This window comes from Cervus elaphus, chromosome 11 (genome assembly GCF_910594005.1).
Source record: "Cervus elaphus chromosome 11, mCerEla1.1, whole genome shotgun sequence".
In the NCBI taxonomy this organism is placed as follows: domain Eukaryota; kingdom Metazoa; phylum Chordata; class Mammalia; order Artiodactyla; family Cervidae; genus Cervus; species Cervus elaphus.
This window is the reverse complement of record NC_057825.1, coordinates 37548008-37569880: the sequence shown is the minus strand read 5'-3', so window position 1 is coordinate 37569880 and position 21873 is coordinate 37548008. Positions and strand designations below refer to the sequence as shown.

Sequence of the window (21873 nt, the reverse complement as noted above, 5' to 3'; positions counted from 1 at the left end):
TCACTGGAGAAACCGGTAATTTTCAGCTAGTACTTCACACTGATAGTAAGATCTGTTTTTGTTTTCTTACCAAATACTTTGCATACTTTTCATTCTTTTTAATTGGAATATTTTTAATAAAGTATTAAGTGTCAGCTGAAGTCTTATATGAACTAATATATATGAAGATTTTTTTGTTTGTCACCTTTTGCCTTATAACCTTTGCCAAGTCTTTTTTTAAGCTGCAAGGGCTAAAAAATAAGATTTAACCAACTAATAATTATTTTTACTTGGCTATCAGTAAAGAAGAGGTCCTTAAGAGGAAATATTCTAGAGTTCCATGCTAAATTACTAGAGATATATAAGTATACCTTTCTTTTTCAAAAAACCAATTTGGCTTGAAACTTAGCAAGGTAGGCAAAATTAAATGATTAGTGGTAGTCATTGGTTTTTTACCAAGCATTTAGTAGCCAACATTTTCTCACATTTCAAAGTCTTTAAAGAGGATTGATTGCCATCATTAATAAGTAAATTTCAACATCAGATGTAAAAATAGGGTCACTGTGGCTATCTAAGCTAATTAAAAATAAATAGAATTTAAAATTTACTTCCTCAGTCACACTAGACACATTCCAAGTGCTTAGTTAACCACAAGTAACTAGTGGCTACTGTATTGGACAGTGCAAATATAGAGTCTGTTCATCATTGCAAAAAGTTCTATGGAACAGAGGTGCTCTAAAATATTGGACTGTTAACATTGAAACTGTCAAGAGTTATATTCCCTTAAAGAAGAACCCATGTAAAGAATAGAAAAGGATAATAGAGTGCAAATGGTAGATAACTTATCAATCACCTAGAATGATGTGTTGAATCATAACTTCAAGTAATTTGGACCTAAATCCATTAACTACATTAAAAAAAAAAAAGTCACAGTAGTTTCCTCCCAGCCACAGAGTTTGCGATTCTTCTGAAAGTCCATGATAAAAGGATACAAAAACAGAAAACCTCAAACACCATCAATCACTGTTAACTAGTGGTCAAACTACGTCTAATTGGTGGTGAAATTACTGACTCAACAGTATGCATTCATTTGTAAAGATAAAGTGAAGTTGCTCAGTCATGTGCAACTCTTTGCGACCCCATGGACTGTGGCCCACCAGGGTCCTCTATCCATGGAATTTTCCAGGCAAGAATACTGGGGTCAGTAGCCATTTCCTTCCCCAGGGGATCTTCCCAACCCAGGGATTGAAGCTGTGTCTCCTGCATTGCAGGCAGATGCTTTACCGTCTGAGCCACCAGGGAAGCCCCCTGTAAGGATAAAAGTAGGATGCTTTTGTAAAGGCTGGTGATTTTACATAAAATAGGACTAGAAAAGGTAAAACAATTTAACCAAGGCTCAAGATAGTACATTTGTAGGAATCACAGATGCTTAATGTTGATTCTTATATAAAGTACACACACTTTTTGGCTTCTCTGGTGGCTCAGTGGTTAAAGAATCCCTCTGCTAGTGCAGGAGAAGCAGGTTCAATCCCTGGGTTGGGAAGATCCCCTGGGGAAGGAAATGGCAACCCGCTCCAGTATTCTTGCCTGGGAAATTCCATGGACAGAGGAGCTTGGCAGGCTATATAGTCCATGGAGTCACAAAAGAGTCAGACACAACTTAGTGACTAAACAGCAACATACACAAATTTGCCTTTATTGAAAATTGCCCTGTCTGGTTAGGGAGGCAACTTATAAGTATGATCACAAGAGTTGACAGTACTCCAACCCTACCCCACTGAAGTCATTAAAAGAACCATTAGAATGAGGGAACCTCAAAACGGGATTTTTCTTCAAGATAACAGTGCTGAAAGTACACAGTGACGGATAATCTATATTCTGAGAGAGGGCAACTTGATTAGTAAATAAGGAAGCCTTAGCAGAGCACAGTTTGTGTCCCACATCTTCAGGCAGGGGAGAGGGGGCACTTTCTTTTCTGCCTGAGGTAAATCTCAGGGCTGTCCCTGAGGAAACTTTACTCCTTTGGTTTTCTCTTTCTCTTCTGTACTTTTCCCCCCCTTTATTTCTCTAAACTGACTTGTTCACACTAATATTTTAAACATGCTTAGGTTTCTCCCATCTTCACAAAACCTCCGGATTTACCTCCACCCATATTTTGCCCCGCCATATTTTGCCCTGCATAAGCCAAACTTCTCAAGAGGATTATGCAAGGAATACCCTGGTGGTCCAATGGTGAACCTGGGTTCAATCCCTGGTGGAAGAACTAATATCTCAAAAGCAACACAGACCTAAAAAAAAAGAGGGGGTATACAAATTCTCTCTCCACTGTAAAAGTCATTCACAACTCTATAAAACTGAGTGAACAAAGACTTTGTTGCTAAATCTTTTAGGTTAGATGTGGGTGAGGCTTGGTGGTTTTTTTTTTGTTTTTCATTTTAACATTTAAATTAACCACTTTGTTCTTAAAACAGCAGGCTTCTCTTAAAACTTACTTGATAACACTCCTTCTGTTTCTCTGGCTACCCCTTAGTCTCCTTTTGGGGTTCTTCCTCTAGCCGTCTCTAGGCCCTTTTCTCTCAGCCTCCCTGAGTGGCCTAATGCCCTCTCATGGCTTCAAATGAACATCTGTATTCTGATGATTCCTTTTCTGTGTGGTTGCAGCCGAGAGCTCTCCTCCAAGCTCCAGATACACATCTAGTTGGCATCTCCTTTTGGGTGTTCAGAATGGCTCCTCAAATTAGGTCAAGATACATAGCCTTCACCCAAAACTTATATGCCTTATCTTAGCAAATGATGTTACCATCTGCCCAGTTTCACAAGCCAGAATGGATGTCATGCTTGAATCTTCGAACTCTCATGCAGACATCTAAGAATCAAGCTTTTCCAGTTTTACCAATTCTCAAATTCAGCCACTTTTACCTTACCTACTGATAACCACTCTAGTGTAGGTCACTGGAGTTTCCAACCTAGACCACTGTACCTTCCTCCTTAGGTGTTTTGCACCCCCACCTCCCAGTCAAGTCTCCACGTCACCCAGCGTGTTCTCGGAATAAACTCAAATGTGAGTCCCTCCAGTCCTCAAAGCCCTTGAACGAACAGCTCTCTGTTGCTTTTACATCAGGGTAACTTGACCACAGCCTACAAGGCTTCCAGTCTGGTCTTCACACGTTCACTCCTTGCTCCGTAGGTCTCTACTTTTAGCCCATCTGCTCCCTTACGTCTTGCCCTGGCACATGCAGTCTCCTCTGCCTGGACGATCTTTCCCTGTCCCCACCACAAAAGTCACCCCATTTGACCTGGCTAATTTCTACTCATCCTTAAGGTCTCATTTGGACATTATTTCCTCCTGGACACATTCCTTGAGAACCCTTCCCCTCAAAGGAGTTAGGTATCCACTTCATGTGAACTCCTAGTATCTTGTTCTGCCCCTCTCCTGCATCTTGATACTGTTTACTTGTTTGTATCCCTCAGTGGACTGCAAGTACTCAAGAACAGACTTGCTTTTTTCATTGATTAATCCTCTGGTACAGGACTTCCCTGATGATACAGTGGATAGTAATCAACCTGCCAATGCAGGCGACATGGGTTTGATCCCTGACCCAGGAAGATTCCACAGGCTGTGTAACAACTAAGCCCGTGTGCCACAAGTACTGAGCCTGCCTGCTGCAACTACTGAAGCCCGAAAGCCTAGAGCCTGTGCTCTGCAACAAGAGAAGCCACAGCACTGAGAAGTCCGCGCACTTCAACTAGAGAGTAGCTCCTGCTGGCTGCAACTAGAGAAGGCCCATGTACAGCAACAAAGACTCAGTGCAACCAAAAAATTTTAAAGTTAAAAAAAATTTTTTTAATTCTCTGGTGCTAGGTGTGCAATAAATATTGTTGTGAATAACTGTATTAATCATGCCTTTTTAATTGCTTACATTTTCTGGTGTTTTGACATCTGGGGCCTTGCCAAGACTGCCCTTCCCAGGACTAGCTAATTCTGCGAGATAGCAAATGAGTCCCCTTATGAGTCTGACTTTAGTATGTAAGCCAGCTAGTGGGAAGACCCTACTCTATCACCTCCTTTATCAAGCTCACAAGTCAAGGCATTATTCCTCTGCCACAGATCCCAGGGCCAGGTACCAACAGCTCTGGACAGCCCTTAAATCTCAAGACCCGCTGATCAGTCTTAGAGAACCTGCTTAGCCTGCTTCCCAGCCTCTGCTATTCCCTCCAACAAAACTCAACAAAAGCTCTCAGCCATGCTTTTTTTCCCCTTGCTCCCTCTGCCTCCTGACCCGCCCTACTGCATCCCCGTGTGGACTTAAAACTTTGCATATGGTAAGTTTAGATCGGTTTGATATGAAATATTTTTTGCCTATGGACAAGATAGTCGGAAAGAACAATGGGGGCGGGGCGGGGGTGAGAACTGTGTTAGGGTGGTTTATATATGGCTTTTTCCTTACATTTCTAGAATAACAACAGGGAGCAGAGGCTTTCCTGGTGGTCAGTGGTAAAGAACCCGTCTGCCAATGCAACAGACAGGATTTCATCCTGGAGGAGGAACTGGCAACCCACTCCAGTATTCTTGCCTGGAGAATTCCATGGACAGAGGAACCTGAAGGGCTACAGTCCATGAGGTCGCAAGAGTGGGACACGACTTAGCGACTAAACAACAACAAAGCACATTCTAATGCCCACCTCGAAAGACGGGGGAGAAGATAGTGAAGCCACCAGGAAAGAGGGGTTGGAGGAGCAGAGATGACAACTCTGTTCTCGAGGGAACCTCTGGGTTCGGATGAGGCGGTATCAGGTTGGGGCAGCCTCTCTTCGCCGGAACCCTGGCGAGTCGTTTGGACGTTTCCCAGTCGGCGGTGAAAGCTCGGTTCCCGGCCCTCCCGGAAGTTGTTGCACAGCCGTTTCCGGGTCGACTTGTACTGGAGGATTCCAAATGGGTCGCAGCCGTAGCCGCTCCCCACGGAGGGGTGAGTCTAGAAGAGACTCTGAGGGTCTGGGGCTCGGTTGGAGATTCGTTTCCACGTTGGTTCCCAGTCTAAGGGCCGCGGACAGGGGGGAGCCTTCTCTTCTAAGGAGAAGAGAGGGGGTCTATTGGGAACGAAGACCTGGGCCCTACACGCTTTCAGCCCTCCAGTTTGAAGGCAGTCTTTTACCCAACTGGTGTTTGGCCGACTCTTTGTCAGCTTCCTGTAATAACTTTTGTTGTACTTGTGGCTTGGGAATTTAGAGTCAGGCCATGGTTCCTCCAATTTCTGGGTGACCGAGTGCAAGTCATCCAGCCCTCCTGCGTCCGAATTCCCGTAATTAGACATCTAGGGTAAATATTAAAAAGCTAACATGAGAATGGATGCCACACACCGTAGCGCTCAACATGTGCTGCCGCCAGGTTCTTAAGTGCTCAGGGTTTCCTCCCCAGCTTACAGTAGGGAAATCGACGTTTAAGAGTTTGCGTTCAGGGTGCTCACCTCTTAATGACTTCTGGCCCCAGCCCCCTAAAGGAGAGAGGGGAAGATTTCACATACAACCTCGATTCTGCCCCCTCGTTGGTTTCTATCACCTTCAGCTAATCAGGGTTTATCTTAAAAGTTAAATGAGCCCTCGAACCACAGAGGACTATTGAGCACTTAACAAGTTCTCAATCCGAATTGAGAACTGATGTTTAAGTGTCGAACACAGCGGTTTTCCTTGGTTAGTGCGGATAAAAAGAATATGTGTTTTTATATATATATATATAATGCATGTTGAAATGGTGGTGGGTGGTTTGGGTTAAATCTATACTGTTAAAATTAATCTCGTGTCTTTACTTTTTAAATGTGACATCTAGAAATGGCTTGCATTATATTACTGTTGGCCGGCTCAGCATCCAGTAGATGTTTGAGGTAATTTTCGACTCTGCAATTTTGTTTTTATTAGAGCGTAGGCGGTCCCGGTCCACGTCCCGGGAAAGAGAACGCAGGCGCCGAGAAAGGTCCCGGTCCCGGGAGCGAGATCGGAGAAGAAGCCGCTCTCGCTCCCCACACAGAAGGCGTTCCAGGTAAGTGCAGCAGAGCAGAAGTTTTACCACAGCTGCGTAGTCGCTGCTCTTGACTTTGTTGTTATCGCTTACAAAGGGACTTACGGTTTCATGACATCAGCGGAACTTTATCCCACTTTATTCTAAACCTAACATTCCCATTGGTAAAATGGGGTTGATAACATTCTATATAGTAGAGTTGCCTTGAGGAGTAAATGAGAAATAATACATGAAAAGCACTTAGCAGGAGTAAGAAATAAGCGGTTTGTATATTATAGTCTTACTTTTTTATAAACTTTTGGTGATAATAGTTTAGTCAACCATATAATCAAGACTGTGAGATCTTGGAAGAATCTTAGAAGTGGACTCTGATTCTTAATAACCATCAAATACACTTTTGTTTTCTTTTTTCTGCCTTACAAAAACGTTTTTGGCCTAGCTATACTGAGTGTAACTGATAATTAAACAATGAATAATTTTTTGTTAATAGTCAGGGCCTAGGCAGAACTTTCTTCCTCATTCTGCTTTGGGGAACAAATTCCTACCTCTGGAGTACGGCTTTTGTTCAGCCTTTACCTTTCATGCACTCATGTATATCTGTGCTCGTCAACACAAGTCACCAGGTATGTCTCTGTTTCTGACATCTTTCCTTATTAAATATTAGGTCTCCAAGACGACATAGATCCACATCTCCTTCCCCTTCTCGACTGAAAGAAAGAAGAGATGAGGAGAAGAAAGAAACAAAAGAAACAAAGAGCAAAGAACGTCAGATAACTGGTAATATTAGATAAATAACTGTAGGAAATGTACAGCCTTGTTTAGAAATTCAATTAAGAAATTAAGTATAATTTTTGAACATTTAGCTATTTAAGTTTTTGACAGTATTCAATAGGGGGTTCCGCAGTGGCTCAGTAGTACAGAATCTGCCTGCAATGCAGGAGACACATGTTCAATCCTTGGGTTGGGAAGATCCCTTGGAGGACAAAAAGCAACCCACTCTGCTCTTCTTGCCTGAAAACTCGCATGGACAGAGGAGCCTGGCGGGCTACAGTCCATGCCGTTGTGAAAGAATCAGATATGACTGAGTGCACACACACATAGTGTTCACTGCATATGGTTTTGAGATTTTGTTTTAATTGTACCCTAATTACTAGTAATTTGGTGCTCTTGATACAGGAAGGACAGTTAAAAACATGAAAATATTCTATTTTGGAAGTCTCTTCACTGATGTTGAAGGTGGTCCTTCCTAAAGATGCCAAGCATATCCTTTTAAGCAATCTCTTACAATGGAGGATGGAGACCACACTTCTTCCTTGCACCTTAAGTTATATTCTATCCAGTTTGAGGGATTTTTCATTAAATTCAAGTCTTTAGCTAATTGTTTAGTATATTCTCTGCTGGTAAAGTGGAACAACTATTAATCTATTGCCAGCTCTCTTTTTTATGTATAAAATAAGTTTAAAATGTATCACTTATTTTTGTAGAGGAAGACTTAGAAGGCAAAACAGAGGAAGAAATAGAAATGATGAAGTTAATGGGATTTGCCTCCTTTGACTCCACAAAAGTAAGTAAAACATGTAGCCAGTCAAGTATTCTTAATGTGAATTGATCTGCCCCATTTTTCAATATTCTTTTACTATCACTTGTAATTTCTTCCAATGATAACAAGTTTATTCTGTTAGAAAACAGTAACTATTTGTGTGAAGGGATTTGAAAGCAAAGAGAGGAAGTTGTGGGCTGCCATTGGAATTCAAGGAGTATTTGCTTGGGATATTTGAATTAGATCTTAAAGGGCCAGTAGAGGTGATCAGACAAAGAAGAGGAGGAAGATCATTTGAAGTAGAGGGAAAAGCTCACAGAGATGCCCTGTCAGCGTGAAGCAGCATAGAGTATTGGAGGAGGTTCAAATTCAGTGACTAGAGAAAGGGTGTTGATGGGCTGATGACTATAGATGGGGCTAGAAATAGAGGTAGGAGGCAACTCACGGAAGGCTGATATCCTTAGCCATACTGAGGAATATAAGTTGATTATTTTGGTGATGAGAGGAAGCAATGGTATTTAAGCAAGGGAGCAACAGAATATATGTATGTTTAGAAAGATGACCTGAGACCTCATGGAGGACAAACAAAAGACTGGGAGTACTGCCCAGTCATGCAGTGAAAGATGATGAAGGTCTGACCTGAGGAGAGAGGCTGGAATACTGAGAACAATTCAGAAGCAAGAGTTAGTGGTGGTGGGAATGGAGGTGAGTAGTCAGTGATGACTCTGAGGTGTCAGGCTGATAGGGTTAACCAAAGAAAGGATTGTAGGAAAGGGAAGTGCTATGAAACAGAATGAAAAGCAGCTGCTATCTCATAACTCAAGAAGAGGGATTGACAGGAATTTGAATGCTCTCTAGCCCTGACCATCGTATTGAAAAGAATAAGGAGGTGGGGAGGCAAAAGAGGGAAGGGTTGTGGAGTGGGAGATGGGGTAGAGAGAAATAGAGCAAAGGGGAAATGGAGGGAGAGAGGAAATTGAATGAAGAGAGAAGGGAGGATAGAGGAAACTATTAAGAATAGACAAGGAGAGTGTGTGTGGAGAGAAAATATATTTTTAAAACTTTCTTTATAGAATTTTAAGTCCTTTTCATTTTGCAAGTAGAAGTTGTAATCTCTGAGGAGAGGTGTCAAAAGTAATCCACTTCCCCTAATCTTGTGTTCCATTATGTCATGAATGGAGTGGGGTAATCGCAGATGCTCTAAGAGCGTCTAACTAATGTTATTCTGTAGGATTCCCGTGTATTTTTTAAATGACAGTGTGTGGCCTAAGAGGATTACCAGAGGCATGACTGTTTTGAGGTGAGAAAATTAAGAATGAGCTCTTTGATTCTCACAAATGGTTATGTGAACCCCATTTTAAATTTAATGCAATTTCTATATCAGGTTTTTTTCTTGACTATACCAGTTCCTTATTTGCTATTCCAATGAGGGTTTTGTAAGTAAACTGGTTTATTAATACATATATTGGATGAATAAAAATATTTTCAAAATGAGACAACTAAATTTCACTGTTTTTAGAAGAATAGTGAAGGACCTTATTAGAATTCCTGGTTTTTTGGGGTTTTTTTTTTGGTTTTACTATTGCCTGACATGTTTAGAATTCTTGAGAATCAGATGTAAAGATGGAACCACTACTTTTAAATGTAGTCTGTGCTGAAGATGTTTGTTTATAAAGGAAAAATTAGGTGAGAATTTATAGATTCCATAAAAATTATGGAGTACCACAAGAACAAATGATGTCAGTTGTTTTTTTAATGACATCAACAAGGATGTTAATTCATACGCAGTTGGCTTCAGGACTGTCAGTTATAGTTTCTCAGCTCATTTGTATTTTTCAGTAATGTGTATCTTGTAATATTTCATCATCATTCTATGGTGGAACCTCTTCAAATGCCAAATTAGTCACTTATTTTCCCTTCTATTTTAACATTCTAAAAAATTTCAAAGTTGGTTTTGTTTATTTACGGACAAATTTTCTATTCCAACATGTAAATGAGAAGAGAGCTGAAAATATACAACTCTACAAATAGTTTTCAAAAATCAGTTAGGCTTTAGTAATTGAACTTAGTAAAAAAGATTAATGGACTTTCCTGGTGCCTCAGTGGTAAAGAATCAGCCTGCTAAATGCAGGAGACTTGAGTTTGATCCCTGGGTGGGGCAGATCCCCTGGAGAAGGAAATGGCAACCCACTCCAGTATCCTTGCCTGGGAAATCCCATGGACAAAGGAACCTGGCAGACTATAGTCCATGGGGTTGCAAAGGGTCGGATGTGACTTAGTGACTAAACAACAACAACAGTGTGATGTTACACATGGTGATCATGTAGATGTTATCATCATGATTAGACATTGTGATAATTGGAGGGTAGAAAATGAGGGAATTGTGAGGAAAGCACAGTTAACATTCTGTGGGAGTTAGAGGAGAGAGCTCTTCCTAGCAGCTGGGTCATTTGACTTGGGCCTTGAAGAATGCACAAGAATCAGAGGGTTGAAGATTGGATGGGCATTAAGAAGGCAGTTTAGGCATGAGGAACAGAAAGTGGTGAGTTCATTTTGCTGAATCAGAAGACCCATAAAGGAATTAATGAAGAAGAAAGTCTGAGATACAAGTGATACAACGTTAGTACCTGTTACCCTGATTCTTGATTTAAAAATCAAAATTTCAAAGCCTATGCAAGAAATGGGATTATGTACGAATGGTGACTGATTGAGAATCCCACCAGTTCAGGTCATAAGTTAAATTTTTGTGAATGTGAATTTTTCTAGAGGAGATATCCATAACTTGTATTTGGTTTTGAAGAATGCTCTGACCGGAAAAGGTGAGGCTCTGCTACCTACTTTCCCTGCATGCCTTGCACATAATACATATGAGCGTTTGGTGGTTTGAATATTGGTATTTGCTTATATGTGACTAAAAATGTGAACAGAGTTATAACACTTGGGAGTTCCTGGGATATCATCAGGATCTGAAAATTCTTTCAGTCATTGGACTACATCATGCTTAAATGAATCTTGCCATTAAAGAGGTCTGTGGAATCCAGCTCTTTGATCAAGTCATTTACTGTATTCTTTCTCTTGTGTGTTGTTTGTTTGTGTGTGTGTTTTGGTTTTTGTTTCTTGCTTTTCTCCAGGGGAAAAAGGTGGATGGCTCTGTAAATGCCTATGCCATAAATGTGTCTCAGAAGAGAAAGTATAGGTATGCATAGCTGCCATTATTACGTTTGAACTAATATAAATTATATGCTTGGGAAAGAATTGGTTTTGGGATAATCATGTTTCTGGAAATGTAGCAGTTTTCTATACAATCCCTTACTTTAGTGAGGTTTCCATATTTTTCCTTGATTTAATCTTCCTTGTTTATATTGTTGTATGTTAAAATAATTTTAAATTTACCTGTGAACCAGAAACTATTACAGAGAAAGGGTAGTTGGCTTAAATATTTTAGATTATAAGTAGTTCTTTCTTCAAAATAGCATAATCTCAAGTCTTTAGACTTTAATTTCATTATAATTATAGGTTTTAAAATAGATTCCTCCTGAATTATTTATCTAAATTGATTATGTAAGGATTTCAACTATAAATGCCTTTCTGTTAAGTATAGGCATATTTTATTAATACCACAAAACAAACCAATCCATACTTGAAATCTCAGTGCATGAACAGGAAAGTCAAGACATCTTCAAACGTTGTCTTTTTCTCTACATTTATCACTTCAGTTAATTTAGACTAATACTTCAGTTAATTTAGGAATATGAATGGTGTGATTTGAGACTGCTGTGAGTTAAAATACTAGAATCAACAGTCCACTGTAAAATTACCTTCAAATAAGGTCTTATGGGGAGAACTAGTACAGTGTGTAATCAGATTTGCTTGATAGGTACCCGTTTGAAACACTTCTGTTTTCCTTAAACTTGGTAGGTGTTTAGTGTTACTTAAATATGGATTTTCAATTGATTTTTTTTTAAGTCTGTAGAATCTTCCCAAATAATATGAAAATGTATTTCCATACTTTTGTTTAGATTTTGACTTTGAATACTTATTGCCCTAGACGTTGCCATTTTAGAAATAGTTTATAGTTTTAACTTCTGAAGCATATGATTATTTCTTTTATAAGACAAACCCACAATTTTTTTAATAAATAAATTTTCTCATCATAGGCAGTACATGAATCGAAAAGGTGGATTCAACAGACCTTTGGATTTCATTGCATGAGCTGAATTGTTGAAGAATGATGTTTTTTCCCTCATCTTAAGAACAGTGGATTTTTGTATTTAATACACATCAAAAACAGGATCACAGTCCTTCCTCCTTGTAAAGTAAGAAAATTTTATTTATGATGTGTGTAGTTCACTTACCCTGCCTCAAGAAAAAAAAGTTAAATATTACATTTTTTTCCTTTAGGAAATATCGTTTGGGGCAGTCATCAACCCCATTTTTTTGTCCTTATTCCTATGGAAACTGTATATGTTTTTCTCTTGGATGCTCTTTATGACTTTTTAAAATACATAAAAGTGATTTGGAAGTAAGTTTCTCAAATAAAGCAATAATTTCTACCCTTTTGTATTTGATATTTTTATACCTAGAAAAAAAAGGATCTCCCTACACATTTTCTTTTTTCATCCATAGATTTAGATATCATGATTCTTCATAGGTTTAAAAGTTAGAATATTGAAAAAATATAACTGGATTTTTTGTGTCTTCTGTGTTTTTTGCCCCCTGCCCCAATACTGTATTTCCCCAGTTAAAAAGCAATACATGCTTATTCAGTTCAGTTCAGTCACTCAGTCGTGTCTGACTCTTTGTGACCCTATGGACCACAGCACGCTAGGCCTCCCTGTCCATCACCAACTCCCGGAATTTACCCAAACTCATGTCCATTGAGTTGGTGATGCAATCCAACCATCTCGTCCTCTGTCGTCCCCTTCTCCTCCTGCCCTCAATCTTTCCCAACATCAAGGTCTTTTCAAATGAGTCAGCTGTTCGCATCAGGTGGCCAAAGTATTGGAGTTTCAGCTTCAACATCAGTCCTTCCAATAAACACCCAGGACTGATCTCCTTTAGGATGGACTGGTTGGATCTCCTTGCAGTCCAAGGGATTCTCAAGAGTCTTCTCCAACACCACAGTTCAAAAGCATCAATTTGTCAATGCTCAGCCTTCTTTATAGTCCAACTCTCACATCCATACATGACCACTGGAAAAACCATAGCCTTGACTAGATGGACCTTTGTTGACAAAGTAATGTCTCTGCTTTTTAATGTGCTGTCTAGGTTGGTCATAACTTTCCTTCCAAGGAGTAAGCGTCTTTTAATTTCATGGCTGCAGTCACCATCCACAGTGATTTTGGAGCCCCCAAAAATAAAGTCAGCCACTGTTTCCACTGTTTACCCATCTATTTGCCACGAAGTGATGGGAGCAGATGCCATGATCTTAGTTTTCTGAATGTTGAGCTTTAAGCCAACTTTTTCACTCTCCTCTTTCACTTTCATCAAGAGGCTCTTTAGTTCCTCTTCACTTTCTGCCATAAGGGTGGTGTCATCTGCATATCTGAGGTAATTGATATTTCTCCCAGCTTGATTGATATTGATTCCAGCTTGTGCTTCTTCCACCCCAGCGTTTCTCATGATGTCCTCTGCATGTAAGTTAAATAATCAGCCTTGACATACTCCTTTTCTGATTTGGAACCAGTCTGTTGTTCCATATCCAGTTCTAACTGTTGCTTCCTGACCTGCATACAGGTTTCTCAAGAGGCAGGTCAGGTGGTCTGGTATTCCTATCTAAATAAAAAACACCTTGGGAGAAATCAGAAGGTAGGGAAAAAAACCAAAAATCACCTATAATCTACCCCCAGAATGTTAACATTTTGGTATTTATATTTCCAGGCTCCTATGGGTGTATATTTCTTGCCCCTAGCCAAAGAGACCGGATGCTGCTTTCTTTGCTAATCCTTTTTCTCCCGTGTACTATGAACGTCTGTTAAATGCTCTTATAAATTCTTTGGAAACTTAGGTTTTAGTAGCTACTTGGTTATACGGTAATTTATTAACTAATCTTTTATTGGTGAACATTGGCTTCCCTTCCAAGATTTGCTGTTATAATTAAAGCTATGAGTAGATTATTTAGGTTGTAAGGGAAAAAAAGCAAAACACAACATCCATGAAGTAGTATCCCTGTTGCGTGTATCTTTTTGTACTTGTTGCCTTATTTGCTCATTTTCAGTTCTTGGCGGTGGCATTGCTGGGTAAGAGAAAGGTGCATGCTTTACCCTTTATGTGCATGCTTAAGGCTTTTGATACATGTATGGTTAGAAGGCTAACACCTAAGCATCACCAGTAAAGTATGAGCATTCCTGTTTTGTATACGTGTACCAGTATTGAGTGTTTGGTTTTTTTTTTTTAAGCTTCCAGTCTGATGGTTAAAATAATGGTATTTGGTTTTGTTTAGTTTCTAAGGAAGATGTATGTTTTTAGACTGTATTAGCCCTGTGTATTTCTTTTCTGAAATACTAATTTCAAACCTTGGCTCCATTTGTCTTTCAGCAAGCTTTTCTTTTTCTTATTTGAAGGAATCTCCTTTTCTAATGACCATTACCTATTCTGTTTCCTGTCTCACTGATATTTGAGGCTTGTGGCTAGATTTTTAATTTGGCGGGGGGTGGGGGGAGTGTTGAGTAACCAATATAAACACATGGAACACAATATGATGTGCTAACTGTATCCTTTTGGAGATATTCCATGAATACATAAGCATATAATTTATATGTATATGTGTCTTTTATTACTCAAATTTAAGCAAACTTTACACTCTATTTTGCACCTATTTTTTCACTTACTACCACATCTTAAGATTGTTTCTTATCAGAGTAGGTAATATTCAGTTCAGTTCAGTCACAGTTGTATCTGACTCTGCAACCCCATGGACTGCAGTTCGCCAGGCTTCCCTGTCCATCCCCAACTCCTTTTCTAATGATTTTATTTATTTTATTTTTGGGTGGGCTGGGTCTTTTTGCTCTGCAGGCTTTTCTCTAGTTGCAGAGGGTGGGGGCTACCCTGTAGTTGTGGTGAACTGTAGTTGTTGTAGCTGTGGTGAGCTGTAGTTGTTGTAGTTGTGGTGAGAAGCACGGGCTTCTCACTGCAGTGGCTTCTCTTGTGGAGCACAGGCTCCAAGACGCACAGGCTTCAGTAGTTGTGCCTCTGGGGCTCAGAGCACAGGCTCAGTAGTTGCGGTGCACAGGCTTATCTGCTCCACGGCACATGGGATCTTCCCGGATCAGGGATCAAACCTGTGTCTCTGTCATTGGCAGGTGGATTCTCTTCCACGGAGCCATCAGGGAAACCTTATTGCCTCTTTTTTTAAGGGTAGCAGTTATGGTTGGTTAAATGTGCTACATCAGCTGTACAGCCTGTAGTACCCACTGCACAAGTGTCACTACCCCAAGCAGTTGGGTTATTTTGCTTAGACTTTTTGCCAAGTGAGTTGAGTAGATTCCCATATCCTGACCCTCCGAAATACAGCCTATCTGTAAAGTATCTGCGATAAGGACTGTTTCTGATCACATTTGTGCACATCTAAAGAAAAGCACACCCAGTTGTCTTACTGGGAAGCTAAAATTTCTGGAATGAAATAATATGCTCCAAATCAAACAATGGGTATTTAGATTGTCATTTTAGTGTGGTGTTCGGTATGATTGTCATTTCAGCACACTAACTTGAGATCCTCAAGGCAGCATACTTTGTAAAGAAATAATCTGAGAATACCTAATAGAGCAATAGGTTCACTCTCTGTGAGCTAACACCAAAGAAATGGAAGAGGAAGAAATCTTTAAAGATCTAGAGATGAGATCAGGTCTTGCTTTGAAGGAACTTTTATCCATCAGATCATCTGATTCTGTAAGAATAACAAAGATGGAGCATTCTTGTCTTCTTCTAACAGGCTGCTCCTCTCAGAAGACATAAATTCTGCCAAATCTTCTAAGTATCCAAATGTCAGAGTGCTCCAGGGCCCAACCCCTAGACTCTCCTGTCTGCCTCTGGTGAGTTATCCCTTCACAAAGCGTCAAATGTCTTCTGCTGTGGCTCTCCATTGTATACTTCTAGCCTTACTGTTTCACTGAATTCCAGTCTTGTAGATGCACTTGGATTAGTAGGCACCTCAAATTTAAGATGAATTGACTTCTCATTTCCCTGCCCAGTCATCTTCTCTCAGGCTTCCCCATCTCAGTGAGTGGCCTCTCCATTTACACCTTTGCACAGAGTGAAACTCCCTAGGCTCATCCTTCGCTCCTCTCTTTCTCCTGTGTGGCACATTTGATTCATTAGAAATCCCTTCAGCTCTAACAGAGTATATTTTGAATCCAACAACTTTCTCCCCCCATATTTATTGGGATATAATTGACAAATGCAAGTTTAAGATATTTAAAGTGTATATTGTGGTGATTAGATGTACATCAAATCTGACCATTTTTCACCCACCTATACTAACAGAAGCCATCTCTAATAGATTTCCTTCCCTCCCTTCTGCCTCAGTTTATTCTCTACCTAGCAGCAGAGTGAACCTTATAAATGTACATCTGGTCATTGCTTCTGGCTCTGATGGCTTTCTATCATTTAGAGTGAAGACCAGTCCTTATTGTGGGTCAACACATCTGTATAGTTTGGACTGTGGCTTCCTGCAGCCTCACCCCTTGCTACTGCATGCAGCCACACTACTTGCCTCTTTGCTGTTCCTTAAAAATAGATATACATCTACCTTAAGAGTCTTCCTACTTGCCTTTCCTCCTGGAATATCCCTCCTCTCCCTCCTCCCACCTTTCAAATTTACATGGTTAGCTTCTTTATATTGTTCAGGTCACTGCTTAAAATAAGGTCATTCCTGACTACCTTGTCCAAAACAACAGCCTCCCCTTCCCTCTCTATCCTTTTACCCTGTTTTACTCTTTTTTATTTAGCTTTTTTTATTTTATTTTATTTTATTATTTTTTTTTTTAGCTTTTTTTTAAATTGAAATAAAATTCAACCTATTAAAGTATATCATTTCAGAGACTTCCCTGGCGGTCCAGTGATGAGGACTCTGCACTAACTTGCAGGAACTAATATCCCACAAGCCCCATGTGGCATGGCCAGAAATAAATAAAAGTATACCAGTCAGTGGTTTTAATATATTGACAGAGTTATGTATTTATTGCCAGTAATTCTAAAATATTTTCATCATCCCCAAAAGGAACTCCATGCTCATTAACAGCTGCTTCTCATCCCTCCCCATCCATCTTACCCTCCACCCCAGAAACCGCTAAATGTACTTTGTCTTTAAAGGTGTATCTATTCTGGACATTTTCATGTAAATGGACATTTCAAATGGATGGAATCACACAATATGTGACATTTTGTGTCTAGCTTCTATTGCATGGCAGTGTTTCCAGATTCATTCATCTTGTATCATAAACAGTACTTAAAGGGCTTCCCAGGTGGCTCAGTGGTAAAGAACCCGCCTGCCAGTGCAGAAGACAGACTTGGGTTCAGTCTCTGGGTTGGGAAGATCCCCTGGAGGGGGAAATGGCAACCCACTCCAGGATTCTTGCCTGGAGAATCCCACGGACAGAGGAGCCTGGCAGGCTACAGTCCATAGTGTTGCACAGAGCCAGACATGACTGAAGGGACTTAGCGCACACACATCCCTTTTTTATAGTTTATAATACTCTATTCTGTGGATGTGTGTGCATGTGTGTGTGCATGCTCAGTCGTGTCTGACCCTTTGCAACCCCATGGATGTAGCCAGCCAGGCTCCTTGTCAGTAGAATTTCCCAGACAAGACTACTGGAGTGGGTAGCCATTTCCTTCTCCAGGGGATCATCCCAACCCAGGGATCAAACCCGATTCTGTCTCCAGCATTGGCAGGTGGGTTTTTTACCACTGTGCCACCTGGGAAGCCCCCACATGTCACATTGTAATTTATAATTCATCAGTTGATGGGAATTTGGGTTGTTCCACTTTTTTGGCTATTATGAATAATGCTACTATGGATGTTTGTATCCAGGTTTTGTATGAACAAATGTTTTCAGTTCTCTTGGGTATATAGCTAGGAGTGCTATTACTGGGTTATATAGTTAAACTCCATGTTTAACTTTTTGAAGCACTGTCTGTTTTCCAAAGCAACCACACTGTTTTATATTCCCACTAGCAATTTGTGAGGGTTCCAGTTTCTCCACATCCTCTGCAGTTTCCTTTTCCTTATAGTCTATCAGTGCCTGACACACTCTGTATTACTGTCCTTGAACTTTCAGAAGCAGGGCTTCTGTCTTGTTAGCTGCTGCAGCCCCAGCACCACAGTGCCTGGCACCCAGTAAAGCACTCAACGAATACCTGTACCTGAATGTAATCTAGTGACATTTCTTCACTTAAGGACTTCTCAGTGGTTTTTTTTTAATTTTTATTGGAGTATAGTTGATTTACAATGTTGTGTTAGTTTCTGCTCTTCAGCAAAGTGAATCAGTTATACATATATCCACTCTTTTAAGATTCTCTTCCTATATAGGTCATTATGGAGTACTGAGTAGAGTCCTTTGTGCTATACAGGAGGTTCGTATCTATTTTATATATAGTAGTATGAATTCGTCAATACCAGTCCCCCAATTTATCCCTCCCCCCTTTTCCTCTTGGTAACCGTAAGTTTGTTTTCTGCATCTGTGACTCTATTTTTGTTTTTTAAACAGGTTCATTTGTACCATTTATTTTTAGATTCCACATATAAGTGATATGTGATATTTGTCTTTCTCTTTCTGACTTAAACTTCATTCCACTTCCCTAAGTTTTTAAGTTAACCTTTAGTTATCCAACTCTTAAATGAGCACATTTTTCCTATAAAAATTTTAAAACATGACTGCTTAATCCCTTTTGAGCAGGCCTGATCCACTGTGAATCCTTTGTAGTGTTTCCTTCCAGACGTGCATGCCTGTGTGTGTGTATATATATATATATATGTAGCAGACTTAGTGTTAGAAATGAGGGGGAAAGCCCAGTTTGAGGTGTTTGGTTTGTTTCTTGTTTTTTTTACACAGATAATATGCTACAGGGATCATCTTATAACTCAGCTATTTACTCAGCACTGCCTTGGAGATGTTTCCATGCATATATATATATATACTCGTCTTTTTTTTTTTTAACTTCTGCATAGTGTTCTGTGTAGTGTGTGTACCCGTTTAGCCATTGCTCTGTTTTTAAAAGTATCAAATATTTGTGGAGTAATTAACTTGTGCAGATCAGTGTTTTTAAAGGTTTTTACATTTTAATTTTGTGATACTGTATATCATTATGTTAGAGTGTCCCAGGTAGCCACAAAGAAAGGGATTAATACTAAGACAGTAAATCACAGTCCTGATTTTTACACTTCGAAAAATAAAATCAGTTCCTCAGAAACTTAGAAAACAAAATTCATTTTAATGTCATTGTAAGTAGTGTTTTTTAATTCAGCATTCAGCAGTTCTGGAACTTTTTAGACAGTTAAAGGATTAGAATACCAACAGTTGTCTTCTCTGCACTCTGAGGTACTCAACTGAAATGCACCTGTCTGTCAGAAGTTCCATTGCATTTAATAAACCTGCCATTCAGCACTGGTATTTACATACTGTCCTTTGCCCACCTAGAGTATAAACCCCTCAGAGGAAGGAAACTAGGGCTTTTAAAAAAAATACAGTAAAGATTATTTGACAAATACAGTCTTTTGTGCTTCCCATTTTCAATATATTTTTAGTTTCCAGTTCTATCAGTTTAGCTTAATACCTCAAGGATATAAACTGTTGTCAGCCTATGTTTATCCTATTTCACATAGCTTTTTACTTAAAATTCTGGTCATAAAATTTAGGTTAAAACATTATGGAATTTCAAGTTCTTATTTTGAGGGTTTTGCCTATCCATCTGTTAGTGCTTGTGTAATGCCTTTGAAGTGCTAGATGCTGGGGGTAATCACTTCTTCATTTTAGGATTTCAATTCTTCAAAATCTATACTTTCAGATTATCTAACTGGTCATTGTAATATATTTGTATAAAATAATTGCTAGAAAAACAAGAAAAAATCCTTTGTTTTATACTTACTGCTTGATGTCCAGTAGGTGGCATCAGACACTATTTGGAGTTCTTCATGATACTAATTTCCTAGTTGGTGTTTCTGAATTACTGATTTCTCCCTCCGCTGCCAGGGAACAGAAAGAGGTCCATTCCTTAGTCTTAATTCTCTGATTTTATATATTATATAATTTATTTTTGTTTGGAATTTAAGCTAAACCTGTCGGTGTATAAATGGTTCCTTTGCTATATCTGACTCAGATTTCAACCATTTTTCCTTTTTTAATTTTATAAGTATGATTTTCAATCAGGCTAACTCCAGGGGAAGGATCATGATTTTGAAATAAGACTGGCTTTTTTAAAAAAAAGAGTTGAGGGTAAGAGAAAGAATAAAGAGATGCTAAATGTTCATAATAAAATCAAAGAGAAAATATAGAAGTATACAGAATCCAAAATTAAGAATGAAATCAGTGTTTTTACTATCAGTAAAAACTATATTCATTCCTATTTTCAGATTTGTTTTACAAATAACGTGCAGTTAAAAATAGTATCTTCATAATTTTTATAAACTTATATCCCCAATTCTAGCTTTTTGTGTTTTGAAAACTTTTATCTTCAGTGTATTTATTAATTGCCATAAAGAATCAGCTTTTAGATCCAATTAACCATTAAAACCAGAAAATGTGTTCTATATGTCAGGACTGGGTTACTCTATTCTTCTTCTTTTGAGTTTAATGGATTTATCAACCATTAAGAAAGACATATTTAAAACTTACCATCATGATTACATGTTTTTCTTTCTTTCCCCCGTGTTTGTCAGTGTTTGTGACTCATGGAGATCCGGTTCTTAATTCCTGTTTTTTAGAAAAACTATCACCTATAGTATGGGCTTTGGGTGAAACAGATCTAGGTTCAGTTTCCATTTCTGGCTGAATAGATGTCTAAGAAAGTCATTTAGCTTCTCTGGGCATCAGTTTCCTTATGTGCAAAATGTAGATAATTAACCTATCTAATGGGGTTATGTTGAGGATTAGCAATAATGTAGGTAAATTACCTTACAAGCTATTGTTTTCACATATTGGCAACAATAAACGTTTTTAAAGCTTTGTTAAATATGTTCATGCTTTTACTAATTTCTATATTCAGGAGTCTCAATTTACCAAGAGTTTTATTTCAGTTTTTTTAAATGGAGCTGTCAGTATATTAACAGCGTAACTTGGGTCTCAAGCTTAAGGAACAACTCTTAAAATTTTTAGTTCTGTTCTACGTACATTTATATTGGTACCACACACACAAAAACATCATTTATAGCCATCTTGAATAGGAAGTATTCTTTTTGAATGTTTTCCTCTAGAATTGGAAGGAAAGACTGAAAGAGATGTCAAACAAATCTCAGAATTCAGCGTCAGTCTGCAGGTACGGGAAGTTTCTGAGCTGTTAAAATCCACTCGCAGGAGGGAGTAATTGGCCAGCACTCAGGGCGGGGTGTACAGCCTCACGATTCCAGTGCTTTCTGGAGAGAGAAAAAAAACGCTGGGTGGCGAGCACTGAACACGAGACAGCCTCCCCCGCCGAGTGCTACAGCCACGTGGCGCTAGCCGGAGCCCCAGGCCCACCGCCCTACCGGGCTGTCGGCGGGGCTTTCGGCCCCGGAAAGCCTGGAACCTCCGGGCCGCAGGTAGCAGGCCCGGGGATCTGGCCCCGAACCCGAGCAGGGCAGAGCGCCCAGGTGAAGCGCGGTGCCAGCTTCCACTCTAGGGACGTCCAGCAGATCCCCGGAACTTTTACCCGGAGACAGGTTCCGGCAACAGGTCCGAGGCGGGGTCGGTGAATCAGCGCTGCTCGGTGCCCGGGTCAGCCCTGCGATGCAATGCCAGATTCGGGTAGGAATAGCCCGGCATCTAACCACCAGCCATTCAGGGATCGCTAGCCAGGGCAAAGATGACGTCATCGTAGCTGGGCGGTGTCGGAAGGTTCCACCAATGGGAGACAGGCAAAGTGGCTTGCTTTCTGTAGCTCTTGGCCAATACTAACAAAGCAAAAGGGGGCCCGGTTGTCCGTATAGAACCAATGGAAAACAGGGAAGGAGCACGAGGCGGAGTTGAGAATCCTGTCACCAATTGGAAAGAGGAGGTGGAGCCCGGGCCTTGTCAAGCGTGACCAACCAGGGAGAGGAGCGGACTCTGAGGGGTGGGGCCGTAGTGCCTTCCCCCAATCGGACAGGTCCGAGGGCGGGGAATTCTTTAGGGCGCCCAATGAGGAATGCAGCCGAAGTGGGCCTGTCAAG

At 40.0% G+C, this 21873-nt stretch overlaps 1 protein-coding gene and 1 long non-coding RNA gene across 2 annotated transcripts; one reads left to right on the top strand and one right to left on the bottom strand.

Moving 5' to 3' along the window:
- Window positions 1–4819: 4819 nt before the first annotated feature.
- SNRNP27 (small nuclear ribonucleoprotein U4/U6.U5 subunit 27) lies at window positions 4820–12085 on the top strand. The gene is made up of 6 exons (XM_043917647.1): window positions 4820–4946; window positions 5893–6013; window positions 6657–6769; window positions 7477–7556; window positions 10664–10728; window positions 11690–12085. The coding sequence occupies exons 1-6, from the start codon at window positions 4913–4915 to the stop codon at window positions 11742–11744; spliced, it is 468 nt and encodes a 155-aa protein (XP_043773582.1). The 5' UTR covers window positions 4820–4912; the 3' UTR covers window positions 11745–12085.
- Window positions 12086–13251: 1166 nt separating this feature from the next.
- Window positions 13252–21571, bottom strand: LOC122703336. Its single transcript, XR_006343461.1, has 4 exons — window positions 21375–21571; window positions 20363–21099; window positions 19617–19713; window positions 13252–13307 (listed from the first exon to the last, which is right to left on the bottom strand). It is a non-coding gene; the product is annotated as an uncharacterized LOC122703336 (long non-coding RNA).
- Window positions 21572–21873: the final 302 nt, after the last annotated feature.

Bases quoted from the DNA above. Each gene is read 5' to 3' on its own strand.
- SNRNP27 (XM_043917647.1), top strand. From the start codon at position 4,913: ATGGGTCGCAGCCGTAGCCGCTCCCCACGGAGGG. The intron at 6,014-6,656 runs GTAAGTGCAGCA...ATTAAATATTAG, and splicing joins CCACACAGAAGGCGTTCCAG to GTCTCCAAGACGACATAGAT. The intron at 6,770-7,476 runs GTAATATTAGAT...TTATTTTTGTAG, and splicing joins CAAAGAACGTCAGATAACTG to AGGAAGACTTAGAAGGCAAA.